Source organism: Chaetura pelagica, unplaced genomic scaffold, assembly GCF_000747805.2.
Source record: "Chaetura pelagica isolate M959 unplaced genomic scaffold, ChaPel_1.0 scaffold34, whole genome shotgun sequence".
Taxonomy (NCBI): Eukaryota; Metazoa; Chordata; class Aves; order Apodiformes; family Apodidae; genus Chaetura; species Chaetura pelagica.
Genome location: NW_009952895.1, coordinates 1,528,743 through 1,543,836, shown reverse-complemented (window position 1 = coordinate 1,543,836; position 15,094 = coordinate 1,528,743). Strand labels below are relative to the sequence as shown.

At 50.3% G+C, this 15,094-nt stretch overlaps 1 protein-coding gene across 1 annotated transcript in view; it reads left to right on the top strand.

The window, feature by feature from the left end:
• Positions 1-2,222: 2,222 nt before the first annotated feature.
• Positions 2,223-15,094, top strand: part of LOC104386939 (histamine H2 receptor-like) — a 43,772-nt gene continuing 30,900 nt past the window's right edge. Inside the window, exons 1-5 of the mRNA XM_009995621.1 lie at positions 2,223-2,258; positions 3,288-3,380; positions 5,746-5,902; positions 5,984-6,133; positions 7,702-7,833. Of these exons, the coding sequence (XP_009993923.1) occupies positions 2,223-2,258; positions 3,288-3,380; positions 5,746-5,902; positions 5,984-6,133; positions 7,702-7,833 (568 nt within the window). The remainder of the gene's footprint in view (positions 2,259-3,287; positions 3,381-5,745; positions 5,903-5,983; positions 6,134-7,701; positions 7,834-15,094) is intronic.

Sequence of the window (15,094 nt, the reverse complement as noted above, 5' to 3'; positions counted from 1 at the left end):
AGCCCTGTCGTATGATATTTGGGAAAAAGAAATGGGAAGATGAACAGCAATAGTGGGCTGCTCCTGCATGAACTGTCCTGGCAAAATGCCTTTTAATTTCATGTGAGCTGTGCCTGCGAGAAGATGGAAGGATCAAGGAAGATTAGGATGTAGAGCCAGGTTTTGGAAGTTGTCTCCTATCTAGTAATGAATCAGGCACCTTAGGTGAAATTCAGATCCTACTGAATAAGCATTTTGCTTTTTGAGTTTAGAAGGGCCAGGATTTCACTCCTGACATCAAATATATCCTAACTGCTGTGCCTGAAGCTTGGAACTAGTTACCAATGTTACATCCTAAAATTGTTTCTCATTTATCTTAGTCTTGTAGGACCTGATTCTGCCCTCTCTGTAACTGAAGGGAGTTCAGATAAGTTCAGGGTGATGGGACTGTCCCTCCCTTTCTGCATTGCTTTACAGAATTATGATATTTTAAAAATTAATCTTCTTTATTTATATTTTCCCTGATAATTGTAGAGTGCAAACTTGGTTTCATTTACATCAGAAATAGGATCTATTTTCCCTGCCCTGGAAGGAAGACACTTTCAAGGGCTTACTGACACTGGTGTGTTTGACTTTAAGGCAGAAGTTTGTTCCTAATTAATTGAATAAGTGCTTTAATCCCTGGCCTGAGGGCTTCCCATAGAGCATTAGCTGTATTAAGAAGGAAACGGAGTGTAATCCCTTTAATATAAGCACAGGAGAACATGAGAGTTTCACATTTCTGGAAATCATTTCTTTCCTTATTGCATCATTTATCCTACTATTCATTTGCATAAAATGCCTTGGGGATGAAGGGCTTCTCCTCCTGCCTGCCTCCAGTGTGGAGCTGGTAGCAGCACAAGACCCTTGCCAGAGAGTTGCCATCCTGGGGCTCCAGTCACACGCTGGTCCCTAACAGTGTGAAAAGGGAAATAACTCTGGAAGCTCAGCACATTCCTAGGGTGCCTGTGAACACAGGTCTGTGACCAGCTCTCTGTGCAGGATCCTGGAGCCAAGATGTCATCTTTCTGACTCCTCTTTCATCACCAGCATTTACTACTGCTTGTGTTACTGTAGTGCCAGGGAATCTCGTTCCTGAACCGACAGGCAGGCTCATGTGTAGCTACAGAACTTGCACTCTTGGATGAGGTTCAGCTCATCAAACCCAGGAGTTCTGAGGGAGCAGTTTGTTTCACCCCCAGCTGGTCACATGGATTGGGCTGAATGAGGAAGCCAGGAAGGATCAGCTCAGAGGGAAATGTCCTCTTTGTGGACATCCAAAATGAGGTGAGATTAGTCTTGGATGAGATGCATCCAAACCTGGTTAATGCTTGGCATATTTAAAAGAGTAGATACTGCTTTGTGGATCTGGTCTGGTGTTCCTGTCTGTTCATGAGACAGAAGCCTAAATGTGAGCATCCCCTGCTGTCAGGGGTCAGCAGAGGAAGAGAACTGCAGCTTTTGGATGAGACAGTTCAGGTGTGCTTGGCTGCCCTCCAAGACCAAGGGGAGATCCCTGCCTGCCTTATTTCTGTGATGGTTCCCACCCTTCCATGCAGTACAGTAAGGATGCTGTTCTCTCCTGCTCAATACACCCACAAAGTAGGTCCTTTCCTCCCCAGTTCTTTTGCTCCTGTCTTTAGCAGAAGCTGGGGGTGCTTCAAGAGCTCACGAAGGGCAGGCTCTGTCCCTCTCCTGGCTGGCTGCAATTGAAGGAATGGGTAGCTAGCTGCTCCCCAGCTTTGACTGTGTGGTTGCTTGTCCTCCAAGAAGCCCTCAACACACACCTTCAGTCCCATCTCACCCCCCCACCTTCAAGGTTCTGGAGTGCAGGTGTCTCACAAAAGGGCAGAGTTTCCCCTTGCCCCTGGAAACACTGTGGCCATGGAGATGCTGGTGGAATCCATCACATGTGCACCCTATCACAGGAGGGGACACCTGTGTTCACACCCTGGCTGGGTCTGGACCTGTGGGTGCTGAGGTCCCTGCTGGGTCCCACCAGGCTGTTTCCCTTGAGGTGTCCAGCTCTGTACATGCTAGTTGCTGGGCTGGACAGGTACATTTTGCAATGCTGAAGTTGGATGAACCCCCTTGCTCCTGCCAGTACCCAACTCCATGTCTCTAGATCTGTTATCCTTTGGGGCAGTGGCTGGTTTGCTGGTTGTTAACTGAACTACTTGTCTGGTCCAGGTTCCTGGTTCACCATGGCGGATGCAGCGAAGGAAAAAGTGATCTCAAAGGTGAAGTACACACAGGTCTTCATTCTCACCAGTGTTTGAGTTCAGGGTTTGCAGGGTCTGCCAGGCAAGGAAGATAATAGGAACTGGTGACAATGTGGTTCTGGGTCCTGGCCAAAAGCAACCACTGGTCTGGGAAGTCCGGGGGGTGAAATGAGTGAAGCGTCATGAAAAAGGGATGAAAAGGGGATGAGGATATAAAATATATTCTTTCCCATAATGAATGACACTGTTGGCAAGGCAGGAGGAGCCCTCCCTGAGGTGCTGTGTGCTGGTGCAGTTATTGGTTCTGTTTCATCACATGGACATGGGAGTGCAGACCCATGCCACAGCCCTGGGTCAGCCTGAAGGCTCATCTCATCCCATCTCCTGCCTCCAGCAGTGCCCATGGTGGATGCTGAGGGAAAAGACACACACATAATGCTTTTTTTTTTTCCCCCCTAAAACCCTCTCCCTGTCTCCAGAAGCTTGCACTGCAGTGATTTTTAGTGTTAGGGCAGGTGTTGCTGCCTTCATATCCCTTGGCAGAATTTTCCTCAGAACTTCTCCAATCACTTTGCAGAATGAGTATTGTCATTAGCCAGCACTTAACTTTAAACAGGTGATAGGCACATGGGAAATATTACTGAAACAGAAAACAGAAGCACAGGCTGATTTAACCTGAGTGACACTGGACCTCAACAGCTGATCAAAGTATTTTGGCAGCTTTATATTAGTGCTCTGCCTGGGGGTATCTGAGCACTCAGAGGAGGCTTGAGAAAGGCAGGGGGAAGGTGTTTGTTGCAAGGGACCTCCTGGGACAAGAATTGCCCCAGAGACCATTGCCAAAAGGGCACAGGACCTTCCTGGCCACCCTGCTCAGAGTCTGACTGAGCAAAGGGTTGCCCCTTGTGGCCTAGGGGCAGAGGTGGTGCCCAGAAGAGCAGCTTACATCCTCCTGAGCTATGAGGGAGCCTTTTGGGTTCGTATCACCGCTTTTGAAGGCTTCCCCCGAGTCCTGAGGAACTCTGTGTTTGCCTCCTGTCATTCCAGCCCCCGGTGTCACTGGGCATGTACAGGAGCTCGCACAAGAGGGACTACCAGTGGTGCGAGCAGTACAAGGCACCCAGCGAGGAGGACATACAGGTAAGCGCCGGCTTTTCCCTGCCTCATTCTTTCTCCCGAGGCATCAGCTCCCGTTTCACGGCTCCCAGGACACGCAGGGAGCAGGTGGGTGCCCGGGGTCTGCTCTGGTCCCCAGCACCGCTACCCACCCGCAGGTCACATCCCTCCCAAGTGCCCTTGGCTCGTGTCCCGGGGGGGAAATCCCCCCCCAAGTGCCCTCCGGTGAAGCCGGGCGGTGCTAATGACGCTCATTAAGGCACTAAGGGCGGCGGGCGGAACCGGTGCCTCAGCCTTGGGATGCTCTTGGTCCCCCTGGGGCTGCTGGAGCACGGCGGGATCAGACCCATCCCGGGATCGCCTTGGGGAGGGGGATCGCGCTGGGGATGGGCGAGGCTCCCTGCCCCGACCCGGCCTGGAGAAGCTTGGTGGTGGTTTTTGTTGCGTTGTTGTTGGTGTGTTTTGTTGGTTTTGTTTTTTTCTAATCTCCTTGCAGTGTGAGCGACCCCCCGAGCTATTTAATCTGATTTGCCTCGCTCCGCCTGCCCTGCCTTAATTGCTTGTGGCAGGGCGGTGGGGACAGCTGCGGGGACATGGCAGGGGGCAGGGGCGGCTGCTCCAGGGCTTTGGGATCCTGCGCTCACGAGAAACGGGGAAAAAAATTCTAAAATTCAGGCTGGGGTGGAAAAGGGACACGCACACACACCCCAACAGAGAAATCATTGTGTGAAGGTGCCCGCTGGGGCAGAGGGGCTGTCTGCGGCCATCGCTGCCATCCTTGCCTGGGCAACAGCCTGGGGAACCCCCTGCCTCTCGTCCCCTCCTCTTTCCTCTCTTCTCCTCCTCTTTCCTCTCCTCTCCTCCTCTTTCCTCTCCTCTCCTCCTCTTTTCTCTCCTCTCCTCTTTCCTTTCCTCTCCTCTTTCCTTTCCTCTCCTCTTTCCTTTCCTCTCCTCTTTCCTTTCCTCTCCTCTTTCCTTTCCTCTCCTCTTTCCTTTCCTCTCCTCTTTCCTTTCCTCTCCTCTTTCCTTTCCTCTCCTCTTTCCTTTCCTCTCCTCTTTCCTTTCCTCTCCTCTTTCCTTTCCTCTCCTCTTTCCTCTCCTCTCCTCTCCCCCTCCCGCTCCGGGGCCGCTCCCGCTGCCAGGACCCTTCATTCCCGCTCGGGGCTCCCGCTGTTCCCTGGGGCTGGCGAGATCTTCCCGGGCAGCCCCAGCCTTAGGTGGCTGCTCCGCTTCCAGGAGCTGAGATCCTTGGCTGGGAGGACAGGGCTGAACCCCTGCCTGCTGGAGCTGTTCACAACCTGTGCATCTCCGTTTCTTTTTCTTTTCTGCTTTTCCTTTATTATTTTAATTGGTTTTTGGGAAGCTGCTGATGTAGAGATAAGAAGTCAGGGAGCTCCTGAGATATACCTGCTTTCCTCGGGCTGCATCTCCCTCTCACCCTTTATTAACCCCCAAGGCCTGCAGAGGAAAGCTGTCCTGCTGGGCAGTGGGATGGGGAGGTTCTCAGGAGGCCCAGGTTTCCCTCTTAGGATTTGGGTTTGTTGGTGGTTTTTTTTGTTGTTGTTGTTTGGTTTTTTTTATGAGGATAAAACCACTGCAACGTTTTGATCTGTGAAATTTCACGGAGGAAGATGGAAAGCTCCTTGGGTGAAGGCAGAAAGCACTGGCTCCTGGAGTCTCCTGTCCCTCTGGAGATGCCTCATGAGAAGCTGTGGCCATCCACAGTGGGGGAAGCCTTCAGAAACAGGCAGTTCCTGTGGCTTTCCAGCCTCCAGCTGTCTTACTGTCAGCATAGGGCAAAGGAGAAACCACCCTGAGGAGAGGCCTCAGGACTGTGGAGGTTGAGGGACAAACAGAAACCCACGGAGATCCAGAACAGTGATGGACAAACCCCATGAGGATGGTCCTTGCTGGCCCCAGCAACCTGGCAGAGCTTACAGCAGGACAGTTCTTTTCTGAGTCCCTGTGGAAGAGCAACTGGCTCATGATGGAGCTGCAGTGTCCAGCTGAAGAGGCTGGAGCCAGCAGACCCCCCCAAAGCAGCCATGCCAGCCCCCTTAGCCTTTCCCCACCATGAACCCTGGAGCCATTCCCTCTCCCACCATTAAAACTGCTGCTTCTGCCCAGGCTCCCTCCCTCCCTCCCTCCTACTGTCCATCTGCAGCCCAGCAAGAGTCCCAAGCCATAAGATGGAGAGAAAGAAGAAGCTGTGATGGTCTGTGTGTTTTTAATGGCAACTGTAGAGCTGCTCTGTCTGTTGTATCCCCAGGGGTGCTGGCCCCACCAAAGCCCAGGGTTTGCCATGGGCAGGTAGCATTGCTTGATGATGCTTTAGCAAGTGTCCTTCCCACTCACTGCCTCTCCATTCCCATGGGACTTCTTTCTGCAGAAGCTGCAGGTTGCAGACTCCCAGCTGAAAGCCAAGGAGTTTGCTGTGCCCCGGGAACAGCAGGTGGTGACCTCCAGCGACGGCCTTGTTGGGGAGGGGAGAGAAGTCATCCCAGCACCAAGCATCCCAGCCAGCAGTCGTGCTGACAATGCAGGAGGTAGGCAGCAAGAAGGCAGCACCTCCAGCCCCAAAGCCTTGCAGCAGAGAAAGCACTTTACTTCAGTCCTTCCCGTTGCAGAAAGCTACCTGCCAAAGTACCACCCTGCCACCGAGCTGGCAGCAGCCCGGGCAGAGGAACTGGAGAGGCTGCAGGGCTTTGCTATGCCAGAGAAACTGATGTCTTATTGCCAACATCTTCCAGCTGCTGCTCAGACTCCTGAAACAGCAGGTAACTGATTGTGAACATCTGACAGGCCCTATCCAGCTACCCAAGGGTCTGTCTGGGCTGGCTGAGTCCCCCTGCCTGTGGTCCACGCTGGCAGGACATGCACAGATGGATTGCAGCATCCTGACTGAGTGTGGCTGCAGGGCTAAGCTGGGTGAAGATCCACAGCATGGGCACAGCACCCTGTAGCCAGCTCTCAGGACAGCTCAGAGAGCAGATGTAGTGAGCCAGAGCCTTAGACGTCTGCAGAGCTACACTAGCTACATGCAGGGCATCAGCTCTGCAAAGTCTCCAAGGGTTTTGTCTTCACAGCGCCTTTGGGGTAGAGGGAGATGCAGTTAACCTCATGTTGCAGGTTGTGAAACAAGCACAGGGAGGAAAAAGGACACCGTTCAAACCAGCAGCCCTTAGTACCTTTCTGCTAGGGATACCTGTGCTGGCAGCAAATGCAGCAAAGGGGCTGGTAGCCAGCCCTCAGCCAAGCCATTGAACAGCTTGCTTGCATAGACTAAAGTGCTGATGGAAGTCAGAAAAAAAAACGCCCAGCCATACTCAACCTTCCCAAAATAGCAGAGATCCTCCTCTGAGCTCCTGCTTGAGAGGGAAGAGGGCAGCATTTTTCAGCAAAGCTCCAGGATCAGACAGGAGGACATGAGCAGGAGAGCTCTGTTCCCTGGAGAGCCTCTCTCCCAGCCTGGAGAAGAAGAGGTCCAAAGAGACCTTAGGGCACCTTCCAGTACCTGAAGGAGCTACAGAAAGCTGGAGAGGGACATCTTACAAGGGCATGGAGTGATAGGACGTAGGTGTCCCTGCCCATTCTGGGGGGTTGAAACTGGATGATCTTTAAGGTCCCTTCCAACCCAAACTGTTCTATCATTCTATGACAATTCTATAATTCATTCTGTGCCTGTGCCTGGAGTTCTTCATGATCAGTGTGGAGAAAAGACACAGTGGTCTCCTGTAGCTTACACGCCATATTGAGGATGAGGTGCAGCAAGGCAGGATGAGGTAAATAAGTCCTGGTAGGTTTTTTTGTCTCTCCACTCACCAGAAGGATAGTCTGGACAAACATCTCAGGTGGTCATGTCTCCATTTGGACAGATGTCCACTTGGACAATCCATTTAGACTCCATTTAACAACTGAAGGCTTCAAGCACCTCTTTGACAAGCACATCTGAAGCTGTCTGGTGCTTATGACAAAACTACTGTGGGCTTTTCCCTTCCTGCTCTGCCTCCCTGTAGCCCAGCAGTGCAGTGTTTCCCACAGTCTTTCTTTCTCATACACAAACCTCCTGCAGAAGATCTCAGCTCCTTTTAGCACTCCAGATCAACAAAGAGACAGCACAGCTCCTTCCACTTGCTTCACATCACCATAAGTCCTTCCCCTTCATGATCCAAGCTGATGCAAAATCGATGCTCTGCTGAAGAAAATGCGTCTCCCCTGATTTACACCAGCTGAGTTTCCAGCTTGCTGTTGTTGCTTGCTTGCTCCCAACACAGGGTGGGATTGTGGTGAGTAATTGGTGGTCCTTCCCAACTGACACACACCCTCCTCTTCTCCCATCTCTCAGAGGTGCACCCACAGAAGCTGGTCCCAGCTTGGGCCACCTACCAGCATTTCACCATGGAGATGTTCCGGGCGATGCAACACGATGCTCAGCAAAACAAGAGCACCAACATGGGCACGTCTCTTTCCATGCCAGGTGAGTGGCTGGAGGTTATGGCAGCTGCCCCATCAGGGTGCCTTGTGGCCTTCAACCTGGCTTTGGCTTTTTAAATGTAGTACAGAAAGAGGTTGAGGAAGGTAAAGGGAAGGTGAATGTCACAGGGGGGGTCCACAGAGTCATAGGATGCTAGAATGGTTTGGGTTGGAAGGGACATTAAATATCATTGGGTTCCAGCCCCCCTGCATGGGCAGGGACACCTCCCACTAGACCAGGTTGCTCCAAGCCCCATCCTGCCTGGCCTTGAACACTTCCAGGGAGGGAGCATCCACAGCTTCCCTGGGCAACCTGTTCTAGTGTCTCACCATGCTCACAGGGAAGAATTTCTTCCCAATGTCTAACCTAAATCTCCCCTCTTCCAGTTTAAAGCCATTCCTCCTTGTCCGCTCACTCCATGCCCTTCTAAAAAGCCCCTCCCTGTACCCATCTGCCATCAGTGGGGAGAAGCAGGGGCAGAGAAAAACAGTAACCTTCCAGGAGAGACTGGAGCATTGTAAATACAGTTTCATCCCAGTTTCCACATGGAGCTCAGCCCTGCTCCATGTGGCCTCCCTGGGATTAATGGCACAACACGGGAACTGCTGCTGCAACCACTGGGGTTGCATGAACAGCCTGAGTTGTCAGGCAGGTGTGAAATACCTGTAACCTCAGCCTCAGTGAAAACAACAAGAATACTTTACTGATGACTCAGCACAGGAACATGCCATTGTAAAAATACACTGAAAATCTGAAACATCTACCATCAGGAGATCTTCCTCCCTGCATGTCCTCCCTGCTTTATTGGGAGAGGTGGCAGCACATTTCTCCAGAGGCAGAAGATCTGCTTAATCAGAAGGACACACACAGGCTATTAACATACAGATGGGGTGTTTCTGGAGAGCAGGATAGGAGATGGCAACCCTTCAGAGAGACTTTTCACCAGAGAGTTTAGTGATAGGATAAAGGGTGATGGTTTTAAATTGAAAAGGGGGAGATTTAGGTTAGACATCAGGAAGAAATTCTTCAGCATGAGGGTAGGAAGGTGCTAGAATAGGTTGCCCAGGAAGGTTGTTGATGCCCCCTCTCTTTAGGTGTTCAAGGTCAGATTGGATGATGCTTGTGCAGCCTGGTCTGGTGGGAGGTGTCCCTGCTCATAGCAGGGAGGTTAGAGCCTGATGATCTTGAAGGTCCCTTGCAGCCTTCACCATTCTCTTGATTCTATGATTCAGATCAACCCCTGTGGGGATTTCTAAGGAAGATGGCACAACAGATGTAATGATCCTCACTTGGGAGTCAGGTGGACCCTGGACCTCTTCCCTGGTTTAGTCTCTGGTTAAATAAAGCAGAGATGCATTGCTCTGGCTTGATGAAAGGGAAAGTCTAGACAGTAGGAGGAAGTCTATACCAGCTGACAGGTCAATGTCCAGAATGGAAGAGCAGAAGATGCCATTTGCTTGACTTCCATCACACCTTATGGGCTATAGAAAATACAGGTTGAATAATCTTGTCTAAAAGACCTTATCTACACCAGGGAAGCAATTCTAGCATTTTCCCTAGGCTAAGCCTTTGAACATGGTAGCTCCAAGAGAAGCACTGAAAGTACAAACAGCTGATAGAGGTCAGGAAAAGGGGAAATACTCAGACTGTGGGATACAGGAGATGGAGACCCAAAAAGGTCATTTGGTTGTTTGAACTCTCTAGAGTGCTTTGACCGTGACTGGGGAAGTACCTACAGCACAGATTTCCAGCACTGGCCAGGACCCTATGGTGAACACTGTAAAGGAAATCAGGGAGCTTCTCACATTTTCCCTAAAGATGTGTTCTTAAACCAGTAAGTGAAAAGTGGGCTGGGGGCAGAGGGTGATTGGGAGGAGTGAGGACAGGATAGGAGGAGGGCAGGAAGGTTTTGGAGTTGGTTGGAATTGGAAAGTGTTTCTCAAGCATATTATTCTATGTCCATGTTGTGCAATGAGCTCAAATGAATGCCCTCAGGGCCAAATCCTTCCTCAAGGTCTGCTCAGCCTTTTCTTGAAAAGTTTTGCAGTGGGGTTTGTAGGAGCAGGGAGTCTTCTCCCGGGACAGCCTTGTCCCCATGGAAAGAAGATGCTGAGGTCCTTGTGGGTCTGGGGTCAGAAGGCACATCTCAACATTTCCATACCTGGTCTTCCCCTGGGAAAGGGCTCCCTCAGATCAGACAGGGCAGGAGCTGTTTGCAACGTGACTCATCCACACACTATGAGCAAACAGGCATCAACTGCTCCTGAGCTCTCATTTCTCACTGGAAAGGCAATTCCTCCCTGCTGCCTCATTCCCCCACCTCCCTTTAACACACACACAGAGATCTCAGCTCTGTGTTGAAGTCTCGATTTTGATCTATGATCCTGGAGTTATGTGTGGGCTGGAGACTGAGCCCATGGAATGGTTGATCTGGCTGGGAGATTGGTCCCAATGGTGGCCACGTGTGTCACAGCAGCTGTGCCGCTCCTGATGGAGACAGGCTGTTCCCCCTGTCCCCCATCAACTGCTGGGGAAGGGGAGGCAGGTCCCCTCTGCTAGTGCACAAAGAAGAGGATAGAAATCCCCTTCTTCTCCCCTTCTCCATGGTCTCTGCAGGAGCTGGGTATCTGAGTACAAGGACAACTACAGCATTTTCTTGCGGAGGCTGAACCGTAAACCACTGCTGCAGAGCTGTGCTCTGGGCACTCCTTTGGGGAAAGGGCCCCTGATGGACACAGCCCAGTGAGCTGTGCTACACGTGCCCATGGTGAGTACCAGGATTACCCATGTTTGCACTGAGAGCTGGGAGTAGTGGTGGGATTGCAGGAGCTGAGGCAGTGGGAAAAAGTATGAACAGTCTTGAGACCTGGTACAAACTCTCTCAAGACCTGAGATAAAATGGTTAGAGCTTTATTGCTGGAATGTTCTGAGTAGCAGCATTTGTCCCTGCTCACTGCAGAGTTGTTGGACCTTCAAAAGTCCCTTACGACTCAAACCATCCTGTGATTTTGTTATTTTTCGGGCTCCCAGAAAGTAATTTTCCAACCAGGTCTATTAGGAGAATTATTTTCAGCATGAGGATGGTCAAACTCTGGAGACCAGAGGGGTGAGCAGGTTACAGGGAGATGTTCACAAAGACTAAGTCTGAGCAACCTCATCTAAGCTGGCCTTGCTGGCCCAGGACACCTACATCATTCTGTGATTTCTGATTTATTTTAGAACCTGTTCCCTATGCTGTTCTGTGATTACAGCTCCTTGGGCCTCCGAGCTGCGTGTGTGATGTTATCCATCATAGACCCTGAAAGCCTGGAAACTTCTCTTCTTCCAAACCCACCACCATATTTATCAAATACTTCTGAGTTTTTCAGCATAGACCATTTTATACACATATCATTCCAATATAAAAAAAACCTCTAGGCTGTTTCCATCAAGGCTTTTTGGGGGACAGTGCAGGCTAAAGAGCTAAAATCCCTCAGGCAGTTTCAATTTATGTACTTTAAAGAAAACCAATAAACTCTGTCTCACAGCAAGAAGTGGTTCAACATCATTGCTTGTGCTAATTTACTCTCTAAAGCCTTGTGTGCTCAGAGGGAGGGAAACACCCGTGTTACCCAGGGCAGCTGAGTACCAGCCTCGCAGGGCTCCTTCCCCTCCTTTGTATTTAACATCATTTTCCAGGCTTTGGCCACCGATTTCGGTTAATACTGGGTAAGCCGGAAATGAGTTGGCTATTTTGGGGAGATTTCTAGGATTTCGGGAAGGCGCAAGGCTGCTCCCAGCCTGAAGATGGCAATGGAGAACTGCTGATCCCAGACCTAGGAAGGGCTGATGTTCCCGGGCAGCCCCGTGCCCGTCTCAGGTTTTCTGCTGAGCCCTCTGACTTCACTGATCTGACTCTGGGTCTTCTGAGTCTGTGCCAAAATTAACCTGGAGTAGGTGGTGCAGAAAACTCTCTCCCTGGCACCTGAGAGGTGTTGCTTTTCGTGAGATGATTATGAGATTATTGATGAGATTATCCTTGTGTTATTCAGGGATAAGCAAGAGATTCATGTACAGACAAAAAGATAACCATAATGACAACAAAAAACTGATTTTACAGCAGTATCAAGCATACCTAGGCTGAATGGTGACAAGGACTATGTAGAAACAGCAGCACACTGGTCCCCAACCCAAAATGTTTATTATCAAAGGGAATCATCTGCTCTCCCCCCAGCCTGTATTTGTGCCTGGGGTTGTGCTGACCCAGGTGCAGGACCCTGCACTTGGCCTTGTTGAACTTCATGAGGTTGGCACTGGCCCAGCTCTCCAGCCTGTCAAGGTCCCACTGGATGGACCTCTTCCCTCTTGGGTGTCAACCACACCACACAGCTTGGTAAAAGCTGTGTGGACTTTAGGAAAGCCAAGTCCATGGCTGTGTTTCCCTGCAGGAGGAGAAGCAAAATGACACCTGGCAAGGTCAAGCTCCAAGCAGATGAGATGGGGAGGTATGAGGGTCTGGTGCTTCTGCCCAGCTGGCCCTCTCTCCGCTCTGGCATGGGACATTGTTGATCACAGCCCATGTGCTGCTTGGATGGCATGGGGTTCTTCCACTCTAGCTAAGTATAGAGGACTGGTGGCTGCAGGACTTGGAGGGCAGAAAATGCCTTTCCCTAAAAATAAGGAAAAATAATACCCACTTACACCAGAGGCAAAGAGGCACCAGGAGAGACAAAGAGTTTAACTCCTTTGGAGAATGAGACCATGAGAATAGAAGTGTTCTTAATGGGATGTGTGCTTTTGCATCACTTAAAATCAATCCCATTATAGCTTTTTCTTATGAAAAAACATCCTTCCTCCCCGTGCTGGTGACAGGCTCCTCCAGCTGGTTTGGACATTGCTCCTCTGCACCAGTTCATTACTCTGACAGGGGCTGTGTCTGGACAAATGCTTAGGGGACATGTACAAGGTAAATTCCAGTCATCTTCACTAGGGAGGAGTGTGTAGCTAAGTGCTAATCAAAATGGGCAGCCACGGTGGTAACTAATGGCTGAATCAGAATATATTGTGGTACACCCTGTCAGGTGCACTAATGAAGATGTTCCATCAGGCAGACAGATGCTGGGTTTGCTAACATGGTCCTCAACTGTGTGCCAGGGAGGAGGAAGGAAGATGCAGATGCTGAAGATAAATGTCCTTCCTGGATATTCTGGTGTTAGGCTCATTTAAGGTGCTTTCCAGCTCTGGAGACCAGCCTTAAAGGAAGATTTCAGCCCCCCACACCCAGGATCCAGCTTTTTGCATCTCCATCTTCTGCAATTTTTCTTCCCAGGATTACATTTACTTTCTTCCATACCTTTGTTTTCCCAGCCCTCATTGCCCCTTCCCAATATTGGCCAGTCTGATGTTGGCAGTGACTTCTATTAATGATTTTCTTTCCTTCCAACTCCTGTGCTATGGAAGTGGAGATGGCCCCAGGCTGGTTCAAGCAGACAAAAGGGTGGGCAGCAGTCAGTGTGGTGCAAAGTGCAGCTTCAGCAAGCTCTGCCGTGGCTCCAGGGAGTCATGGCTGTGTTGTAACAGGAGCTATTTGGGCTGCATGTAGATATATATATATGAGAAGGCAGCAGCCACAGAGACATCTTCCATGTCTTGCCAGTGGCCCCAGTGATGCTCCCGTTATCCAGTGAATGGAGCCTCTCCAGGTGAGTGACACAGACTTAAAATCAAAGAGCAGCTGGGTCAAAAAAGAGGTGAAATCTCTAGGTAATGCTTGTATTGTCTCAACACTGGCTGTTTTCAGTCCTTTTTCTGCAAAGCCCTGAATTACCTGCCTGGGCTCATGGCACCAGACAACAGCAGCTGTGGGCTCAACAGGAATCAAAAAGGAATGAGATGTTTGTGTGAAGAACATCAGGTTTTACAGTAACAACAAAGTCCAAGGGGGAAAAAACAATCCCAGCAAAACAGTGCAGAGAAACAAGTCAGACATGAGTCACATTGTGGCTGGTGGAGATCAGGAGGTGTTTTCCAGCAGCATATTGCCCTGTTAATGCTGTGCCTCACCCTGGGCATATTTCTCCAAAGCATTTGGTGCTGCCCTGTGTCTGCAGCAGGGGAACATCCCTGGGTGAAGCCTGGTGTCATCCACCAGTTCTCTGGTGTGAAACACACTGCAGCAATGAGAAGGACAATCCACCCCAAGTCCCAGCGATGGCACCCACAGAGCAGCCAGAAACGTCCTCCCGCTCAGGACACTCACTTGGTCCCATCACCAGGTGCACAACCCAGTGAGTGCAAATCTTGCAGGTTTTCTCCCCAACTTCAGGGCAAGCAGGGAACCGGTAGGGCTGAAGTGGTCTTTTCTGTGAGTCCCTGAGTGCCATCTCCTGGGTGGAAGGGGAAATTCTCGTTTTGGAGGTGCAACCTGTGGTCCCAACACCTTGGCTGTGCAGGTTCAGGCATTTAACACCCGTGTGTGTGTGTGACATCAGGACACCCCACCCTGCCCCACCCTGGGTTGCTGAACAAATCCCTTCCTTCAGATGCAGAATGGAGGCCTCTGCTGAGGGAAAAGGACACTTTGGATTCAGCCCTTGTCCTCACAATGAATCTTCAAGTGGCACTTTCCATCTTTAATTTGGTCTTTTATACTTCCCAGTGTGGAAGAACAGAATGAAGATTGAACTTACTTGGTGCATCCTTCATGGGAGAATTCATTCAAAGTGGCCAGAGGTTAATCCAATGGTGACTATTTCTACACTTTGTGGCTTTCTAGATCTTGCTGCAAATGATCTCACTGGACATTAGAGGTGTAAAATTCCTTGCTGTATCATCTAGTGAATTACACAATGCTGAAAGACAGCCCAAAATATATCTGTGGCCTTGCTGGACTCCCCTACAGAGCATCTACTTCACCAATGAATGAACACTCAAATGTGGTTGCTCCTGGTTGCAGCTTGCCTGGGACCAGACAGAAATCCCTGCCATCATATCCATTATAAATAATTACCTGATGATGCCAAGTCCTCTACATGCAATACCTTGGCCTGTGCTCAGCTCAGAGGCAGGTCCCCAATGTTCTGCCTCAGTTGTCCCTCTTTTGGTGGAAACCAGACACAGCTGCTGTTGGGCTTGGCACTGGCACCTCTGTGTGCTTTGTGGTCAGCTTGTACTTTGCTTGCTGGATTTGCCTCCAGCAGATACAAGCCACACTGGTAAAGCTCTTGGAATTTTTTAGTGTTTGGTTTGTTGTTTTGGTTTGGATTTGGTTTTTCGGGGGAGGGGG